This window comes from Phodopus roborovskii, unplaced genomic scaffold, assembly GCF_943737965.1.
Source record: "Phodopus roborovskii unplaced genomic scaffold, PHOROB, whole genome shotgun sequence".
NCBI classification, from domain to species: domain Eukaryota; kingdom Metazoa; phylum Chordata; class Mammalia; order Rodentia; family Cricetidae; genus Phodopus; species Phodopus roborovskii.
In genome coordinates, this window is record NW_026126540.1 from 17666247 (window position 1) to 17688051 (window position 21805).

Sequence of the window (21805 nt, forward strand, 5' to 3'; positions counted from 1 at the left end):
CAAAGTCTGAATTGCCTAAGAGATTGCCTGTAAGCATCTTGTCTTCTCAATGAACAATTAAGAGAACCATGTCAGACAGCATGATGGGCAGGAAAAGGGTTGGTAGTGTATTATACATTCCCAAAGAGAAGTCAATTTCTTTTGTTTAGACTGATCTAGTGACCTTATATGCAAAGTGCTAATCACATTGCCCTGGTGGATTTCTGAGGGTCACACCCTTTGGCTGTTTAGAATTTTCTACAAGGTGTTCATCTACTGTTTTTGAAACAGGAGGTCAAGGCCCAGGGTAGAAGGCCAGTCTCCAGATGTTGCTGCTCATACTGTCAGAACCAAACTCACTCTTTCCACACGGATTGTGACTGGAAAAGACAATGGCCCGGTTCCAGGAAAAATCTCCTGTTCTGCATCTGCCTTAAGTGTGTGATTTCTTATTTAGCTTTCAATGCAGAACTGTAACAGACTACACTGATTATATTCTTGCTGTATGCAAAACATGCCATCGTCTTGGGGTTGTGGTGAACTCCTGCCATCTCCAGGCTTAGACTCTGGATGGGTTGACAAAACATGTTTCTAATTAGCAATGGTTACCCTGATGAGATTACCAGGGAAGATTAATTACAAGGATTCTTCTTGGCATGCCCAAACTGTTTCCCTCAGTTAATATTTCAACTACTTGTCATCTATTTTGTAATGCAATTTTGACTAGCAATCCAAATTCCAATGACAGCAACATTTTCAAAAATAATTGGATCTCCCTCTAATTTAGTGAGCTTGACTTTCTTTTCAATGTGTGAGTAGGGATTGTTTCCTTTCTTTCCTGTGATGTTAGCATGGCCTTTGGTCCTGACCCAATCCTTAACAGTTGAGTAACAGTCCAGCTCTGCTAGTGAGCTGGGTCAGTCTCCCAACACCTCATTGCATCCATGTGCAAAGTTCCCAGAGGCAGCTTCTGTGGGTGGAGCTGGCTACCATAAGACACTACTGGCTGTCTAGTAAAATAAAAACACCAAATAGCACACATATAAAGTACTTACTGTGTACTTTGTCTAAGCGCCTTATTTACTACGGTTTAAATAAGTGTCCATGGAGGCCCACATTAAAGTTTTGGTTCTCAGTCAATGGTTCTTTTGGAAGGCGGTAAAGCTACCTCTCCAGCCCAACAATAGTGTCTTAAGCACTATTCAAAACTACTGTTGTGAAATGTACATATATATGTGTGGCCCTTGGTGCTGCCTTGATGGGAGATGTCATTCTCTAAATATGTTTCTCATACTGGTTAATGAATAAAGCACTGTTGGCCTATAAATAACTTCTTTCCACCTACAGGCACAAGGTAGGATTTGCATTGTACCTGTCTGCATTAGAGGGACTTCTTATGGATTTGTCCAATAGATGTGAGTGAAATTGACATGCAGCACTTCCAAATGGCAGTATTTATCGTCCAGTGAAGGGCTCTTGGGCTCTCTCTGCATATTCAGTAATTGTGTGTGCAGATCTTATTATAGCAGCACCATAACATAAAGCAGCTGAGAATTCTGAGCCTGAGAAACAGCCACCCAAAGAGATCTTTGCACTGAGAAATAAGTTCCTTTTGTTTCATGCCACTTGTTACAGCAGCATAGCCTTGCCCAACCTGACTAATATTTTATATGATCTATGACTTTTAATAACCATCTTGCCCTATCAAAACCTCAGCATCATTTTGAGGTAGCATTGTGAAAATAGTTACTAATACATAGTTCTGGGGGCAGTTGGGGAGATCTGTGGTGGTTTGAATGTGAATGGCCCTCATAGGCTCATATGATTGGATACTTGGTTCCTTGTTGTTCACACTGTTTGGGAAGGACTAGGAGGTATGGCCCTATTGAAGGAGGTATGTCACTTCAGGCAAGCTTTGAGGTCTCAAATGACCCATACCATTTCCAGTGTCCCTTTTAGCCAGGTATAGAGAAACGTGCCTTTAATCCCAACACTTGGGAGGCAGAAGCAGGCAGATCTCTATGGGTTCTAGCCCAGCCTAGTCTACACTACATAGAGAGTTCCAGGACAGCTGTATAATGAGATCCTTTATCAAAAAAGAAAAAAATCAGTATCCTTCTCTCTGCTCTGTCCCTGCCACCATGCCTTTGTTCTGACACCATGGGCTCTAATTCTCTGAAACTCTAAGTCCAATTAAAAGCTTCCTTTTGCACATTACTTTGGTCATGATGTTTTGTCACAGCACTAGAAAAGCAACTAATATAAATTGTTTATGTAAACCCTAACTCACAATGTAGCTCTTTAATTCTATAAAAGAGAATGATGGCAAGCAGCCCAGTGATCTACAGGATCATCCTCCAACATAAAGAAAAGCCCATTATATCTTGAAAGTCAAAACTTTATTTAGTTAAACTAATTCTGAAAGCAGAACATAGATAGGCATAACATGTAAACAGCATTTCTTCCAGCATTAAGATCTTCACCAAAGGGCTTATGGGTAACACCTTGTGAGGAAAAGGAGTTCTATTCCCACCATTGCCAAAGAGATACTTGCATTCACTCAGCCTCATTACCATCCTGCAGAGCAAATTAGGCTTCCCAAGGGCACTCAGTAGTGATATATTATTTATGATTTATTAAAGCTTGCCCGAGGGTTCAGAAAAGCAAAGTCAGCCACAAGCTATAGAGTTCAGGCAGTGGTGACATGACACACACCTTCAATCCCAGAAGCCAGAAGCTAGGATGTGGTGGTGCACACCTTTAATCCTAGGACTCGGGATTAAGAGGTAGATGGATCTTTCTGAGTTCAAGACCACCCAGGGATACTCAAGATTGAATCAGTCTAAAAGAGCAACAGATCACGCGCCTTTAATTCCAGCACTAGAGGAATATAAAAGATAGAAGCAGGGTCTTCAGCAGTCAGTAGAAGGCATTCATGCTCTAGCCATACTGAAGAGAGACAGCAGTTTGAGGCTTGATGAAGAGCTCATGGATCATCCCTTTCAGTCTGAGCTAGAAGTAGGGGCTAATGGCTGACTGCTTTTCTTTTCTCATATTCAGCTTGAAGTTAGAACCCCAATATCTGTCTCTGGGTCATTTATTAATTCATGTTACAGCACTCTCCAGGCACTAGGAAGAGCTCTGCTTCCCAGAGCACATTCCTGCCTGCACAAAGGGATACTTGAAATACATGAATGGGAAAAATGATTCAGAAAAATAAGGACTAACCCTTCTCAAATTTTAACCACACCATTTTTGAGGTTAAGAGAAAAGTTCTATTGGCTTTTTAAATTTTAATTTAAAAATCAGAAATTCTTCTTTTCAACCAAGTTGGTATGGGAAATGTCATATTGAGAAAAACAAGAAAAAGTCTTTTTGAGATTTGGCAAATCTGTCCAAATGCCAGAAAATATTATGATTAAATTTCTGGATCAGAAGAAATGGAGACAACTGGGTACTCACTCATTCAGAGATATCTCATTCAGAGATATCCCAGTCATGGCACACGGATCCCGGGCACTGCAACGGCGGCACTCTTGGGACCATAAGCAAGAGCACAGCTGTCATGACAGCAGCACACGGTTGAAGCAGGCATGATTAGCGTAGATACATAACGGTAATTCATTATGACATAAGTCTCTATCCATCCAACATACGAAGTCCTTACAAATCGTAATGTATCATTTGCTCATGTGCACATGTGGAGACCGAAGATTGGCATCTGCTTTCTTTTCTCAATCACTCTCCCTATTATTTTTTGAGGTAGGGTCTCTCACTAAACCTGGACTCATTTATTGAACCAGACTAGCTAACTAGCTAGCCCCAGCCACTCCCCGACATGTGCCTCCTCAGCACTGGGATTTCGCATTGGCATCACCACGGTCAGATTTTTAAGCAGGTGCTAAGAATCCACACTCTTGTTCTCACTCTATGTAGCAAGCACTTTATTGACTGAGCCGTCTCCCAAGCCCCTTACTTACGTTTTTAAAATAATACTTGGTGTGTGTTCACTTTTTAAAAAAGATTTGTTTATTGTGTGTACACAGTATTCTGCATGCATGTACACCTGCAGGCCAGAAGAGGGAACCAGATCTCACTACAGATGGTTGTGAGCCACCATGCAGTTGCTGGGAGCTGAACTTGGGACCTCTGGAAGAGCAGCCAGTGCTCTTAACTTCTGAGCTATGTCTCCATGTTCACTCTTAAATCAAAAGAATATCATTGCTTTTCACACTATTTTTTATTGATCAGGATAGTTAAATTAAAGAGATTTCTACTAATTCCTTTGTAATCGTGTGTTGTATGAATTTTTAAACTTCAAAAGTGTTTGACTTGAGTCTGTATGGATTCCTTCTGTACTTTCTACATAGTTACCTATTGCTTAGAGAAATCGAAATTTCTCAGCATACCTCATTTATCTCGTGGGCCATGTAAATTCCTTGTGCATTTATTATAATTTAGGGTATTCAAACACATTTTCACTTTTCAGTGACACTGTAATTGTACACATGTGTGGAGAGGTGTGACATTCCCAGACATATATACAACGTGTGATGACAGATCAGACAGTGACCGCAAACACTCATAATTTCTTTTTGTTGAGGAAACTCAAACAACTTAGGGCTTTTAAGGCGGACACGTTCCTCTCTGAAAGCTGCTTATAAAGCAGGCAGATCACCCCCTCCCTTTGGCAGGCTAATCTGGTCTTACATGAAAACAAGGAATGGGCCTCTGAAGAGCGTCTGTAAGGGTTTCTCTGGCGTTCCATAGAAGTGAACATACTACTACTCAAATAGACGGGCAATTGTTCTGTCTTGACTTTGTTGTTGCTTTCTGGGGTGACACATATTCCTCCCCTATGAAGATCTCCCCCATTATCTGTTCTCAACTAGAAAATTCTTTATCCTCAGAAAGCTATGTCATCTTCAACCCAAAGCTAAATCCAGAAGAGAGAAGAAATTTTACTTTTATCCGCCAATACTACACCAAAAAAAAAAAAAAAAAAAAAAAATCTCATGATGTTGGGAACATTTTTAAATAGATGTTACAGAACATGATAGAAGTCTTTGACTGGGTGGATGGAACTAACCCTGAGGAAACTGATGGGGTTCCTTTCAAGGAGTTAGGCAGTGTCATCAGTGAGAAGGGAAGCAGGGTAAACTGTCCTGCCTCTGGTGACATAATGACATCTTACAACAATCACTGTTGTGTCTACACTACCTGCAAATTTCTTCAGCTCTCATGGGGAATGAATATGCTACAGAGCAACACTACTTTTCAAAACTTTCAAACTGAAAATATAGAGAGACATGATCTGATTTTGAAGCTGGGTATGAGAAAACATTACCCTCTCTCCTTTCCCCCATTTTGTGGTCCCTCCTGCGCCATCTCCCTAGTAGAAAAAGAACCTGCAGAAATCAAATGTGTTTGTTAACTTTACTGCCAAGCAGAAAGGATCTCAACATGCTTTTAGCATTTGCTACCAAGGAGAATCTGTACTGGGAAAAACACAGACCATCTTGTTCATCTCCAGCTTGAATCCAGAAATGTGAAATCAGAAGAGGGTTTCTGAGCCCCTGCGGATAGCACACTGTCATTCTCAAAGCACTCTTCAACTGACTTTCTTCCAGGGTGGGACTTGTTGAGGACCTCTTTAGCTAATTAAAACTTCACAGAAACAAGGAGAAAAACAGAAAACTTGGCACAAAGCGGCCAAGATGATCACTAGGCACTTCACAGACTGGCCAAGGACCAGGAACCCAATTTAACTTTTGCAAATGTTTCTACAAAATATTTGACTCCTCCCTGTACAACTGGAGATTTACAAACTATTAAGGAACATTGGGCTTACTAATGAAAACTTCATAAATACTTAGTGCCAGTGAACTCAGCCAGGGTGCTAAGTCTGCTGGGCTGGACACCACCACAGTCTGAAATCATACATTACATGCTTACCCTTAGACCAGCTCAAGTCCTGCAGTCTACTAAAGCTGAGCATGCCATAAGCTGATGAGTCAATTAAATGAATCTGACAAATGTCTTTATTTGGGCTGTGGGGAAAAAAATCCACCAATTACGAAGACCCAAAAACAGCAAATTACAAAATATGGAGTAGCATCCCTAAAAAGATAATTCAGTAAGGATGAAGGAGCTTTCTGTTCAGAAGCCCGTCCCTGGGAAGGACCTTGACACATGCAGGAGTTCAGGTTCCATCTGCTGGGGCTCTCTGATGCTGTTACTCTTGGTTTATGTGTTTTTTGTTTGTTTGTTTGTTTGTTTTTTAAGCAGAAGCAGTGCAGGGAGACCAAGACATGCCTCACTCTTTTTTCCAAGATTCTAAGGGCCATCCTCTTCTTGAAAGAATGAATGGAATGGAAACTAGATCCTCTAAGGTGCCGGAACAGCCTGCCTAGTATGCCCCAATGCCATCAATCCAACCCTACCCCCTCTCTAAAGCAATTCTTTCATCCATCTCCAGTCCCATGGCCAGGGAAAGCACCATGGCCACTACAGATTATGATTATGTGTGTAACTGTTTTTATCTGGTAGAGCAACTAACTTATTCTATTGCTATTTTTGTTCTTGTATTTGAAACGGTGTTTGGCTATAAAGTTCAGATGGGCCAAAGCTTGCCTGAAACTCATGACAACCCTCTTGCCTCAATCTCCCCAATGCTGGGACTTTGGGGGAGCCCCATGATGTCTGGCTTCTTTTAGTCTTTTTTTTTTAATTATGTTATATGTTTACTTGAATACACACACACACACACACACACACACACACACACACGCTATGGTGCAAGTTCAGGGGAGGACAGAGGTCTACAGATATCCTAACACTGGAGTTACAAAGGATTGTGAGCCACTCTTAAAGTGGATGCTGACCCTGGCTCCTCTGAAAGAGCAACTTCTTTTAACCACTGAGCCGTCTCTACCTCTTTAGCCATTTACTACAAAACCTCCAAAGTATCCATTCATTGACTTCTTGACCTTTGTCAATGAGCAAGTTCGCTGTATTGGGACAGAGGGGACTCAGGTATCCTCAGGTGGTTGGAATCTGTCAGCCACAGGATTCACTGAGACCCTGGCAATTATAGTTCTTCCTCTTCAGGCTCCTTCTGATCAGGGAATCAAGTCCTTAGGGGGATCATCGCCTCAGACGCCCCTGAGTGCAGCCCAGGCCTCTCTGCTGTCCCTCCTGTTAAAAACTGGATGTGAGCCTAACCCCCGCCCCAATAGGCCCCCTCCGGGCAGCCAGCTTCCCTGGTCTGGACCCTTGGCTGGTTTTCCCAGGTTGGAGCTGAGGCCCTTGACATCTTAAATAAGGAAATATGCATAAAAGCTCGGTTCCGGTTTTAACATAGTCTTTGCCCTCAGACTAGCCAGTTCTTAAAGTGAAAATTCGAAGCACTGGAGTGGGCGGCCCTGAGGTCACCTGAAGAAATTTCCTAGGGTGAGAAGACCCTCTTCTGGTCACTAGCACCTGTCCTCCCTGTACCCACGCAGGAAGCTTCCCCAGGAGTGGGGACCCGCGAACCCTCTAGTGACAAGACGAAAGGGAGTCTAAGAAATAAAGTCTTTGTTTCTCTGAGCACCAAAAGCCATCCTCTTGAGCAACCAGCAAGAAATGTAAAAGTCCTCCAAGTTTCCACAGTGAGAAGGAAGCAACATTCGCTGTACTAGAGACAATCTCTGGTTTGGGAAACGGCGCCCCCAGATGGCTGCAGCGAATCGTGGAGAAAGACTTCGCCCAGGCACCTGGCAGCCTCGCTGGGAGCCTGGGAAGACCTGGCATCCTGGAGAAAAAAGACAGCATGCACCTGTGGATAAAAGCCAAGTAACAACACTGCTGGAGACAAACAAAAGGACAGGACCCTAAAGCAGACAGTGATACCCCTTACTGTGTGACCTGGTTCATACTTAACCCCACTGTGCCTCAGTTTCCTATAATTAAGAAAACCTAAAAGAGTAACAATCAAGGCACCAGTTTGCCTTACCAGTAACAAACAAGGTAAGTTTGCTTGCCGTCAAGCCTGACCATCTGAGCTTTATCCCCGGGACCCATGGGGTGTGAGGACAGAACCGACTAAGGTCCTCTCCAAACGAATGCTGTGGTCCATTATCCCTCACCTCAAATCAATGTATGTTGTTTGTGGGAGGGGGGTTTGTTAAAGATAGTAATCACGGCAACCTGCTAAGGACAAAATGGCATTGGTTAGGCAGTTGCTGCATCTTTTTATCTTCCTGGCAGGTTTGTCCTACTATGTGCTGCTTCTCCACTATTACTCTTGGCTCCGAAGCTGCTGTAGAGCCTAACCCCCACCCCGCCTCACCCGCCGTGCATTTTAACACGGGAACTGGAAAGCTAGCACCCACATTTTTTCATCTAAAGGAATGACCGTTCAGTGATGTGAACACTGGAGAAATTAGTTTCCATTTCAAGTTTGACTCCTGGGCAGCCCGGAGCTGCATAGTGGAAATTAAGAAACTTTTCGCTCCTTAGCAGGGGCTTCGGCAGGCTTTCAGGATCCCATTCTCAAGTGCGGGAGGAAGCTCGCTTTCCCTGCACCCAGCCCACCCCTTTGTGGATCCTGGGCAGAACTGGGGTTGTCAACCTCAGGAGCTTTGGAGGTCCCGAGTGTGAGAGCAAAGGCCTTCCTCTCCAAATATCTAGCAATCAGCACAGGATTAACCAAGTAACAGAGAGACTGGGGAGACTTTCTTTGTCCGTCAAGATTCTTCAGTGCGCTGAGGACAGAAAACACCAAACCGAGAGGCAGGACCAAATGCAGGAGTTGTGGGGACTTTTCTTCGGGCCTGCAGCGTTTGAGTCGGAGGTTGTTCACTGTTCCATGGGGTGGAGAAGTGGCAGGAGGGAACCTAGCTATTTCTGGCTGCAGCCTTCTCTGCAGAATGCTTTGGCCTGGCACTAGGGATCACAGTACAGTCACTGTTTACTAACTAGGAGAGAATGAAAGAAGCCTCTCTCCCTGGAAATAGACAGGAGGTTCAACGTGGACTCTCCGAGGCAAAGGCCTGATGTTTTTGGAGAAATGGTGAGGAGAGGAGGAAACCTGTGAACCAGGAAGCTTCCTCCGGGGGAGCATTGAAGAGCCTGGGCTTACCCAGGCGTGTCAAGTGCGTGCCTCTCCAGGAGTTCGCGCCTCCGGGCTACGTAAACTCACATAGAAATCCCCTTAGGGACGGTCATCGAGTGCTGGTCGTGGACGAAAGGAAGGTGCACGACTCGAGACAGAGAGGATGCTACTGGAGCCGGCTGGGGTCCAGGCTGAGTGGCACCGATGTTGGAAGGGTCTGAGACAGGCCTCCTGATTTTCTGCCGGCCAGGCAAGCAGGCGGGCAGGAGCTAGACCTTGCGCTTGGTGGCGCGGGAGACTCTTGTACGACTTCGGGCGCCCCCTGGCGACGAGCGGGACGGGCGCGGGATCCCCAAACAATGCCTGGAGTCGCCAGAGTGCGCCAGGCGCATGGACAGCCTGCTGCTCGCCTGAACACAAAAGCCGGTGACTCAAACTAGGCGGATTGGCTTTGGGCTTCTTGAACTCCCACTCAAGGGATCTGCAGGCGGGAGGTGACCCCAAGAGAGTGCTTTGGGACCACGAGCAGTGGCTACTAGAGAGCCCTGAATCCCACCCCCGGGTCCAAGTACTAGCATTGCAGCGTCCAGGCTCTGCATAGCTGCGTGATTTTACCTGTCTGTATTTATGTGGCTCATTTTCAAACTGGTCTGTATCTAGGATGAAGGACTTTTAAGCCTCTGACTGCTTCAGTTAGACACGGAAAGGCCTAGCCAATTGGATAGAAGCTGCCCCGGCCTTTCTTCAACAGAGCAGGAAATGGAAGCTGGACCTTTAGAGAATCAAAAGGTGCGCTCACTCCGGATGTTTGCCTGCGTTGTCAATTACCAGGAGCGGGTAGGGAATAGTATTTTGTCGGCATTCATCACTCCTTAACCTCTTATAAACTGAGGGGACACAAAATGTGCTAGCCACTGATCCCCCAGTGTACCGTCCAGAAGGATGGAAATGTAAATCGGGCAACAGTGACCAGAGCCTGCTGATGATGGCTCTAAGTGTCCAGGAAGCTATAACAATGTACCCATCTTACATATGAAAGAGGATCGCTTTCCGGGGGAGGGGGGTCACTTCCCAGGACCTACAAGGTCCGCTGAAAAGGAAGCTGACTCTTAAAACAAGGGGTGTGTTTGGGGAAAGGAGCTTCCTTCCCCCTGCACGCGTGCGAGCCCACACAGTCTCTCAGTCCTCCTTTAATCTCTTCCCCTGGGCTAGCACCTTACCATTCATGTTTGGCCTCCATCCTCTTACCGTTTACAGTCCTCCTGCACTAGGTTCCCTATTCATAAAGAGCAGTTGGTTCACGTCTCACATTCGGTGACCAGAACGGTGTCCCCGGTTATTATAGAATGAATGAGCCAACTGTGCTGAGGACACGCTCTTGTGAATCTCTAGGCAGGAGTCTTTGCCCCGTTCCTTCCCAACCTGTTAGCCTCCTGTCCCTAGTACTCATAAACACCAATTATTGCTTTGGTGGCCTATCCCGAGGCAATCCTGAGCTACAGCCCGAGCTGCCTTCAAGAATGGACATCCCTTCAGAAGGCAAAATCTCTTCTCCAAAAAAAAAGGGAGAAATGGGGGGCAAACTCTGGTGAGTCTGACAAATTCTCTACGATGACAGAATCCTATAGACACCCCAGTAAAAATAGCACCTCGATGCTTCATTACTATTACGTTTTATTATTCAGAATGAGTCGAAAGAAATTGCAAACACACTGCAAGAGCCAGCCTGCTCAACTTCGGCTGGAGACTCGAGAGGAAACAAAGTTATCCCGGGCAGCCTTGAGCATGCAGTCCTGGACTGGAAACCAGGGGCACAAAGAGCCCAAAACTGCCGGCTCGTGGTTGCCCGAGGACGCAGGGCTCATACGTAAGGACTGCAGCACATCAGTAAGTGTTCAGTCCATGCGAGACGTGAAACACGTTCCAGCCCAGACCCAGCCGCGAGGCTCCTAGCTTTGTTCCACGCGTGTCCTCAACTTTAGGCGGCTCAGCCTCGCTCTCCGCTCGCGCGCAGTGGGATGCAGGGGCCTCACTAGTCAGCTTGCAAGGAGGTTGCCAGAGCGCGCGCGCAGAGGCTGCTGCATCGGGGTGGGGGCGCAGCCCGAATTTCCTGCCAGCTAGCGCGTGAGGGGCATTCTCAACTCAAAACCAGCTCCAGAAAGTAGTGACCTGCCTCCTCAGATTTCTCCGGGCTGGCTCCTCCTTTGCTCCCCCTCCACTCCCAGATTTGCATAAAAAAGGCCAAGAAAACTCTGGCTGGGCCCCAGCCGCCGCTCACTCTTCTCCCCCGGGTCGAGCCCCCCGGAGCTGCGCGCGGGCTTGCAGCGCCTTGCCCGCGCAGACTTCACAGTGCCCGACTTCGCCCTCTGTGCCGCCGGCTTTGCAGTGCCCACGAGCAGAGCGAGCGGGTCCGGGACGAGCTCCGGCTCAGGCAACCTCGAGCTTCCTCGACTCGGCCGCCTCCGCCCCCCCGGGGGTCGCTAGTCCACGATGCCTCGGGGCCCTAGCTCGCTGCTGCTGCTAGTCCTCGCCTCGCACTGCTGCCTGGGCTCAGCGCGTGGGCTCTTCCTCTTCGGCCAGCCCGACTTCTCGTACAAGCGCAGCAACTGCAAGCCCATCCCGGCCAACCTGCAGCTCTGCCACGGTATCGAGTACCAGAACATGCGGTTGCCCAACCTGCTGGGCCACGAGACTATGAAGGAGGTGCTGGAGCAGGCGGGCGCCTGGATTCCGCTGGTCATGAAGCAATGCCACCCGGACACCAAGAAGTTCCTGTGCTCACTCTTCGCCCCTGTCTGTCTCGACGACCTAGACGAGACTATCCAGCCGTGCCACTCGCTCTGCGTGCAGGTGAAGGACCGCTGCGCCCCGGTCATGTCCGCCTTTGGCTTCCCCTGGCCCGACATGCTGGAATGCGACCGTTTCCCGCAGGACAACGACCTCTGCATCCCCCTCGCTAGCAGCGACCACCTTCTGCCGGCAACAGAGGAAGGTAAGCCTTCCCTCTTCGTTCCACCCACTCCCAACTAGCCAGAGGTGCTAGGATTGGGGGCAGGGGACCCTGTAGCCTCCACTCCACATCTTGGTTCATCCTGGCTGGGGGTTCCAGCCTTAGATATGGCAGAAGCTCTCCCTGCCCTAGTCTGTTGCCATACCGTGTATCAAACTTGAGATATCCACCCCTGTGCTAAGACCCCCTCCCTGGTCATAATAGCTCCCCTTAGGGAGTTAAGAACACCAAACAAAAGTGCCAGTTCTTGTTTGAAGATGTTTGCTCTGCAGCCACGCTTCTGAACGTGTTTACCATGGCCGGGTCCTGGAGATGAGCACCGAGGCCAAAGGCTCAGCCCTTCTGTGCACCTTCTTGGCCCCCTGGACAAAACACACGCTAACACGCTACACACTGATCGCCCTTTGAGCTACTTTTTGTCCTTTGACAATTTAGGTTTTGGAGCTAAAACGAAAACTGGGTGGGATTGAATGGAAACACGGGATATGGGTTCTAACTGCCCAGGTGTCTGAGGAAGAGGGGATAAAGGGAATCTCCAGGAACCATCTTTATGTCGCTATCAGCTTTTATCTTAGGAGTGGTTTTAATTAGCTGGAGAAAATCATGCAAAAGAGTGCTCCCAATTTTTTAGAAAACAGAGAGTTCATAGGCAAAAACAAAAACCATCAAAGCAATGAAAACCTCATGGGCTCTTGATATTTTTCCTGAAAGGAAAAAGTACACAAAGTGTCTGAGCTGATTTAGGACCCCTGAAATAGAAAGGGGGCTTCCTAATCTGGCTCAGGGCCTCAGCAGCATCTCCCTTTCAATCTCTAATTGTTTTCCTGCAGACATCATTAGTTAAAGAAAATACAAAGTTGTTTAGCAATCTTTCCTGGCAGGCACCATGAGTCTGCAATCATCTTATTGGTTAGGTTTCTAATTTATTGCAAATGTTTGGCATTTTTCAGACATTTGTCCAACATATACCATGGAGTAACCAATACAGGTTGGTAGCATTTCATATACATTCTGAGCCTCCTCATTGTGAGCGTTTCTCCCAGGTTGGGTAGAGCTGAGGCAGTTTCATGTGGGTTGCTTTTGTTTTTCTTCCTACTATCAACCAAACATACACTGAGTGTTTTCTCAAAATTCGCTTTCCTTCTTCAAAATAAGCCAGTATGCTGCAAATTTTGCTCTTTGTTATTTTAAAAAATCGGGTAACTTTTCTATCATGAGTCATGAAGGGGTTTTGTGTGTGTGTGTGAAAATACAATTTCTTACTGGTGAAAACATATATAATTGTACTTAAATGTTAAAGATAGCATTGGGCATATTTATAAATTAGAGGGAAAAATGTTCTTTTCATCATGAACATTTCTTCTTTCACACCAGTGTTAGACTGATAGCTGTGTGAGGACACAGAACCCCTGGGTCTGCTCAGACACAGCCCACAGAAAGTTTTCCTTCATCTGGATCAGCTTGTCTCCAGGTTTGTTTGCTTGCATAGGATTGGCATCAAACACCTGTACCAAGGAGTTCTAGGGGGATAACGAAATAAACTGTAAGTCAAACACAAATTTGGCAGGAAGTGGAAGGTAAAGGAGAACCAGTTAGAGCTGGCTGTGGGAACTACTGAGATGTGCTCCCAAAATGCAAGCAGGCCTTGTAGGTTCCCAAGGCCACAGCACTGGCCATCCTTCCCAGCCCAGATGGGAAAATATATGCAAAAGATCCCTGCCACCACCTATCCCTTTGCTGAGCAGAAGGGATTTCTGCATATCCCGTAGGTGAAAACCATCTCTCCACTGTACTTTCTGGTCAGCCATGTTCCCAAGCTCCTCCGGGGTTTGGAACTTTTAGCACTTTCTCCTTAGATACCCGAGACTGATTGAATTCATCTGAGGAGTGAGGATAATGACCTGAAAACCACAGCCTCTCTGGGTCACCTTGAAGTACACACTTACCCACTGCCCACAACGCCCTTTTCATTTGGTGGTCAGTGCTAATAAAGCAGAACATCCAGCCACTCCCATTTCACCCAACCAGAAATGGGAAGTGTGGCACTTAGGAATGAGAGGTCCTATTTTTGCAGAGGCCACAGAAGCAGGGGTCATACAGGACAATGGCTGCTCTGGTCTGGCTTCATCCTTCTGAGTTGTTTACAAACGCCACCTGCTGTTCCTGTTGAAGCAAACTCACTAAAGATGTCTTTCACATTTCCAGCCCCAAAGGTGTGTGAAGCCTGCAAAACTAAAAACGAGGATGATAATGACATAATGGAAACTCTTTGTAAAAATGATTTTGGTAAGTAACTGCCACCACCAACAGATTTCACATCCGTCCAAGTTTTATTTACCAGGAAAAGTTAAAAGTGTAAGAAAGTCTCCCCATGAAGCTAGGTGAGACATGATCACATCTCCTGTTCCCTAAAGTTGCCTAGCTAACTGGTTCTTAGTTAGCATATGTAACTGTCTCATACTGAGTTACATCAGATGATGTTCACTGTTTTCTTAAACAATAATCAAGTGGGGATTTCTCAGATTACCAATGCACAATGGCTATATTATAATCTCTCTTTGGCTCTTTGTGTGTGTGTGTGTGTGTGTGTGTGTGTGTGTGTGTGAACACACAGAATCCTATGCCATGTATCTTTTTCAATCCCTTAAAATGTGCTCCAAGAACAGGAAAGCACGTATGACCCTCAGCAAAATGGATTCAAGCCCTTAAACTGGCCCAGAATAAACACACTAGAATCAAATAAAGATATTTTCACTCTATTGGTAGAACAGAGTGACACATTTGTCACTGTTCTATAAAAAGCCAGAAAAGAAAAAAGCTTTCCAAGTTAGATGAGCATAATGCCCTGGTGCTTGTGACATATCAAGTATTACATGAATGATGTTAGCCAAGGAGCACAAACAGTAAGTCACTCCCCTTAGGGGGTCACAGGAGGAAACATAGAGACTCTATCTGCAAAAGACACTACCTGCACCTACCAGCCATCCTCAAGCCCCCAGGTAAATTAGGGAGACTAGCTAGACACAGGGGATGAAGTCAAAATCAGAATCAACAGTGGCCAGGGACTTTATCCAGATAGCTGCCTCACCCAGAATGCACTATTGTTTTAATCCTACTCCAAGGATAGACAACTTTGTTTGTATTAGAGGGGTTGGCATCCCTTAAGGGTATTACTCAGTTAAAAGTTGGAAAGTATTGGTGGGTAGAGAAAGCCACTGGTCTATCAAACAACACGGAGTCTAACAAATCCATGTTAACATTTCTGCACACTAAACCCTTAAGACTGAGGAGACTGGTCCAGGCTACCACTGTTGACAGTTACCTTGCCACTTTGAAATCTCAGGCTGAGTCACTTTTCTAGCATTGTGAACCATCCTGGTCACTGTTCTTCATCAGCTTCAGATCCTTGCAGGAAGTGTCCTGAGTTGAACCTTGACTAGGTCCTAAATTGTACCCCTCCCCCCGACAAGGAAAGACTCGACACTGTTGAGAAAAGACACTGAATGAGAGCTCCAAGTCCTAACTGACTTTTCCTGGTAAGAGGAGCTGCACAGGGGCACCCATAAAGCTTCATTTGCCTGCCTTCAAATACACAGACCTCAAACTATCTCAGGACCAGTGGGCATGTCAAAAATGGACAATTTTCAGAGAGTCTTACCAAACCTCCATCCCTTACTGCCACAAGTCAGATTATTATTTCGTAAAACTGACAATTCAAGGAGCTTATGCTCTTCGTGCTACTACACAGAAGGTTTCTCTTCTGACTTCCATGGGACTCCAAAGCAGATACATTTAGGAGACCACAGGCACACATGCACACATACACACCGCTTGTTTGCCTTGTGGCTTACCTCACAGAAGATACACTTACTAAATATGCCATATGTAGGTCTGAGCCAAAGAAGGAGTGTGAGCATGCTGTACAGTGTAGCAACCAGGAGCTCTGCTTCTGTCCCCAAGTAGGGACAATGAAGGACTATTCCATTTTGCCTCTGCTCTTTGGGAAGAAGGAGATGGGACAGGCTGAGAAACAGAGCTTATTTAACTTGCAGCATCAACAGACACAGCACTCCCCGCCCCAACCACACTGAAAACCCCTCCTTACCTGCACAGTGCAGGTTACACTGTGTGCCACTGGGCCTGGGCCTGCCACCTACGCTTCCTACCACCCCCCTGGGTCCCCAGTCACACCTTCCAGAGAAGGAATGTTATTGTGGGTCTTTAGTTCCCTATGTTTTGTTTCAGCTTCAAGTCTAAGGAACAATCCCACTTTCCCCATGATACAATTAACACACCTAGGGTAATTGACACTAGCTCAGAGTGATGAAATTTCTGCTGTCTGAAGCTCAAGAGTGTCCCATTGACCAGATAAAGCCTTGCACTGGCCTCACCTATGTTAGAGACTACACTCTGCTAATGTATAGTCAGTCCGATTCACCCCCTATAGTGGCTTCTCATCCCCTGTTAGAGTTACAAGAACATGTGATGTTCCCACATGGCTTAATCCTTAAACTCTGAGGAGTCAGTACTGTGGTTCAGATGAGTACCAAATCAGACAAAACTGCCATTTACCAAGTCACAGCACCCTTGCTTTACTGGGTTAAGTACCCACCATTTCCTTTTTGACTAGAAAGCCAGCTCAGTTGAGTTCCCTGTCTGATTTTTTTTTTTTTAAGGGAAAGAAACCCTCAAAGACATACACACACAAAATTCCCCACTATTACTAATTTAAACAATGCATTAAACCCCATCAAAGTTGGGAAGTCATACATGCGTGTCATCTATTACAGCTGTCAGTGGCACCAAGAGTCTTAGGACACACTGGGGTTGAGCAACTTAATGCTTCACAAGGACAGGAATTTGACATTGCCTCAAAAGAACACAGTGGTAGTGTAGAAAGAGGTTTGGGGACTAAGCTTAGGACACAAGCTACCTGGGTGGCCTGGTACAAGTCATGGACACGTCTCTCAATTTGCATCTTTGTATACTAATGAGCCTTTAATGGGATGACCCTTGCTAACCTGAAAATTCTATCCTCTTCCTGCATGTGCAGGGTCCTGAAATTTAATCCCAGTGTGTGTATTTCCCAAAGCATAGTGTTCATGGCTATAAAACGTGTCTTTTATAGTAAACAACCTACTTTTTGGTCTTAACGTTCTAATGACCCTACATACACATTTTGGAAACAGTACATACATGATCTGTAAATGCCTTAGCCTTGGCCAGGCAAACAAGAACACATGAGGATGAAGTCTGCAGAAAAACACTTTTATGGCTAAACATGTTGTGCTCTTAAAAAGGAGACTTGCATATTTTTTTCTCCTTGTTACTTTACCAAATCAAAAGCAGCTGCAAGATCCATTCTCCTTCCCCAATAATCTGTCCCTCAGAAAACGGACTGTGATACCATTTCCTCACAGGTTTGTCCAGAAACCTCAGTGACACAATAAACCCAGTTTAACGTTTGCAGCCTGAGAGGCTCATGTTTCACCTCCGAGTTAGGCATTTCTCCTCATGCTGAAGTCTCCTCCAGTTAAGAGAGTCATTTGCTGAGCTGATTTGAAACGAAATGCCGAGCCAGTGCTTTGGAACTTTAGAAATGGAGCCACCTACTGCTCCCAGGACCAAAGCATGACAGTCTTTCTGCTTATGGGAGACTCCTCTTCTTCGCACAGACCAAGCACAGAATAGGCAGCAAAGCTAACAATCTATATAGTTCTCCCTCGTCGTAACTCATGTTTTGTGTTGTTCCTGCCCCTCTTGTCTTCATAGCACTGAAAATCAAAGTGAAGGAAATAACCTACATCAACAGAGACACCAAAATCATCCTGGAGACCAAGAGCAAGACCATTTACAAGCTTAACGGTGTGTCTGAAAGGGACCTGAAGAAATCGGTGTTGTGGCTCAAAGACAGCCTGCAGTGCACCTGTGAGGAGATGAACGACATCAACGCACCTTATCTGGTCATGGGACAGAAACAGGGTGGGGAGCTGGTGATCACCTCGGTGAAGCGGTGGCAGAAGGGCCAGAGAGAGTTCAAGCGCATCTCTCGCAGCATCCGCAAGCTGCAATGCTAGTTTGCTAGTGGAGTGGCTTCTGACCGGCCAGGCCCTGGGCTCCATGGACCACTTCCGCTCTGCGAACTCACTTCCGGTTCCCCAAGCACAGTCCCGAAAGCTCCAGCCCCAACTTGGAGCAGCTTGCCCTGCCTCTTGCATGTGTATGTCCCTAACATTTCCTGAGTTATGAAGCCTTAGGAGGCCTCAGAAATGGATAGCTGTTTTCACATAAAGCGAAAGCCCATCCAGATCTTGTAGAAATACTCAAACTAATAAAATCATGACTATTTTTATGAAGTTTTAAAACAACTCATTTTAAGGTTAGTTTTGAATAAGTAGTGCTGTGACCTGTGGGACATTTTTCCTTCTTTGGTCAGTCCGTTGGTTTGTACTGTGCATTAAGGTTGCCGTGTCCGGCAAATTGTTTCATTTTTCTCTGTGGTCTACCCTTGTGGGTCCCAGACTACACTTGTGGGTTGAGATAAAGCTGGCTGTTATCTCAACATCTTCCTCAGCTCCAGCCTCCGTGTCTAGGTCTTAAGACATTTCATTGCTCATTTTACACCCTCATTAACGTTAACTGTTGCATGCATCCCAGCCCAGCTACAGACTTCAATTTATAAGAGCACAATTAACCATTCCTCATTGCATGATGCCTTCAAATAAAGGGCAGAGTGAATACAGTTTATAAATTGACTTGAGTATTTTAAACTTGGTTTAAAACGTTTTTTACTCTATTTTTCCTCATTTTTGCAAATTAAATCATTGTAGCTTACCTGTAATATACATTGGTAGTTTACCCCAAAAAGTTGTAAAATTATTGCTTTAACCAACACTGTAAATATTTCAGATAAACCTTATATTCTTTGTATATAAACTTTACATCCTGTTATACCTATTCTTTGTCTTCTGTCATGTCTCCTTTGACCTTCTGTTACTTCTTTCTCAGGAGGCTCAGTCTTCCCTCCAGCAGGTTGAAGTTACCAGCTACTCTAGTGTTTTATTAGGAATTGCCTCCTCCAGCATTAGCATGTACCTCACATTTCAGTCAGATTCCATCACTGCTGCTCCTGTAACCGGCAGAGACTCAGCCGTTCAGTTACGTGCAATGTGACTCTGAACTGCAGGGTCACATGCTTCACAATCCTGCTGTTCAATGCAGGAGATTCTTAATAGTAAGAAAGAGCAGCCATTGTGAACTTAGTGATTCCTTCCCCACTTAAGCTCTGGCCCTGAAGTAAAGAAAGCCAGGGCTTGGAAAACACCACTGGAAGCCAGGATAAAGAGAGAGGGTGCTGAAAAACAGGATAAGAGTCAAACCATCATAAATGCCTTTCTCGATCCCCATGGGCCACTATGACAAAGTAGCTTAGACTGGCAATTAATAAATAACAGAAATCTGTTCCTCACAGCTCCAGCAGCTGGAAAGGCTAAGGTCAAGGAGCCAGCACATTCAGTGTCTGGGGGAGCCTCTCCGCTTCATAACTGGTTCCTTCTCATTGTCTCCTAAAATGGCAACGCGGGTGAAAAACACTCGCCTGGGCCTGGTTAATAAGAGCAATAGTCTCATTTCTGTCATCATGACCTAGGCTCCACCCCCTAACGCCAACTCACTGGGGATCTTAAGATGAATTTTGGAGAGACACAACAGTCCTTAGCAATGTCCATATACTTCATTATTTTATTATAAAATTTACTTCAAAATTCTAGCCAGCACATGACACTGAGGCCCAAAGACCAGGTGGCAGATTCTAAAAACATTCAAGCCAGTGAGATAACAGATTCTGCCATCTGCTCAGGGTGTGAGTGCACTGTGGAAACATAAGGGGCTTGCCTTTGCACAAGTCCGTAATGAGCAAATATTTGCTGACAATGTGCCAGACGTGCTTTAGGTACCAAGGACACAGACATTAGTCTTTTTCCTTATAGAGATCATGTGACGAAATGAAGAAGAATAAATAGCCCCAAGATTCTAGCTGCAAAACTGGTGACTTGTCGGAGATAAAGTTCAGGTAATGTAAGCACAGTAGATCCTTGTCTATTCTGACTTTCTAGATTTTTGTTTCTCATAGTGTGTGTGTGTGTGTGTGTGTGTGTGTGTGTGTGTGTGTGTGTGTGTGTGTTCTATGTAAGAGTGCTGTGCCTGAGAGGTCCACAAGATGGTGTCAGATACCCTGAAGCTGGAGTTGTAGGGAGTTGCCAGTCACCCAATGTGGGTACTGGGAAGTGAACTTGAGAGGTCTGCAGGAGCAGCACAGGCTCTTAGCCTGAGTCATCTCTCGGGCCCCCGTGCTGACATGTTTAGTGGTGGCCCTGTGAGGACTTCACCTAACAGTATTTTAACACTCCTCTCACTCTACAAGCTCTGGCCTACTGCCCGGGCCGCACAGTTTATCTGGTCCCCTTCATTTTCCTCCGCACTAACACTTGATTCCACTTTTCATCTGGTCCTCAAATTCAAGGATGGATACCCACAAAGGATAACCAGAAGTACCAGGGAACTTTGTTGGGGGGGGGGTGGGAATGGTTCCTGCAAATGCTATGTGGCTGGCAAAGTAACAATCCAAATGAAGCAAGAAGGAAATCCAATTCAACACAACTTGGTTGGCCAGTGTTGGTTCAACCTTCTAGAGTCTAATCCCAAACAGTTTATTTTTAACATGCTTCAATACAGTATAACTTTGTCAAAAAGTTTCCTTGAGACATTCATCACAATAAAGTTTAAGACATGACTACATTGAAACTCCCTTGCAAAGTACCTGTTACCTCTTCCATAAAAATGGGTTCTATTCACTGGTAAACAATGCTCAGAAGTCTGGGAAGGGTCTGAAATAAACGTAGTAGTCTGGGGGACTTGTGTGAGGCCTGGCTCCACTGATATCAAAAGACTATCAGGTTATTAAATACATTCCCAACTTTCTGGGCAGAAATAGGTATATATCTTTCCATCTGGGGGGAAAAAAAGATGCAAGTTTAATGACTTTGGCTTCCCTGGTGCTTTTTGTGAACATAAGGACCTCCTGCCCTCTACAGAACTATGATCAAATGGTTAAACTGGGAGACTTGGGGATCAGGAAAAGAACAAAAATAAGGAAAAGACAAAGGAAGGAAATAGTGAATAAAAAAAAATCACTTCATCATAAATCAGAAGCAGAGGGGAGATAGACACAATTCAGCAGAAGTGGTGAAAAGAGACTGCTTGGATGGAAGGGAGGTGCCACAGCTGGAAGATCGGGAGTTCAAAGTCATCCTCAGCTACACAGCAAGTTCAAAGCCAGCCTGGGAAACAATAGAGCACATCAAAACCAACAAGCAAACAAACTTGGAAGAAAGCAATCTATTTGAATGTTCTCTCTCCAAACAAGCCACAAGTTACATACTTATATAATAGGATACACAATCTTGGACTCCAGACAGAGACTCCCTCAGTCACTCTAGCTCATGCCGCTGTGTGCTTTTTTGTCATGGACATCTTTTTTGTGGACTTCCCAGTTCTGCCCACTATTCTTCTTGCTCCCATATTTGATACAGTCACGAACAACAGGGTGTATTTGAAGAAGAGCAGATAGGCTTGTGTTTGATTTTATGGCTGTTGTTTTATTTTGCAAACGCAGCTTATTTATTCTTGAAATGGTTGTGACTGTAGTCTTAATTACATCT

The 21805-nt window shown here is 45.5% G+C and overlaps 1 protein-coding gene across 1 annotated transcript; it reads left to right on the forward strand.

The window, feature by feature from the left end:
• Window positions 1–11135: 11135 nt before the first annotated feature.
• Sfrp2 (secreted frizzled related protein 2) lies at window positions 11136–19043 on the forward strand. The gene is made up of 3 exons (XM_051199047.1): window positions 11136–12068; window positions 14292–14372; window positions 17859–19043. The coding sequence occupies exons 1-3, from the start codon at window positions 11567–11569 to the stop codon at window positions 18161–18163; spliced, it is 888 nt and encodes a 295-aa protein (XP_051055004.1). The 5' UTR covers window positions 11136–11566; the 3' UTR covers window positions 18164–19043.
• The last annotated feature ends 2762 nt before the right edge of the window (window positions 19044–21805 follow it).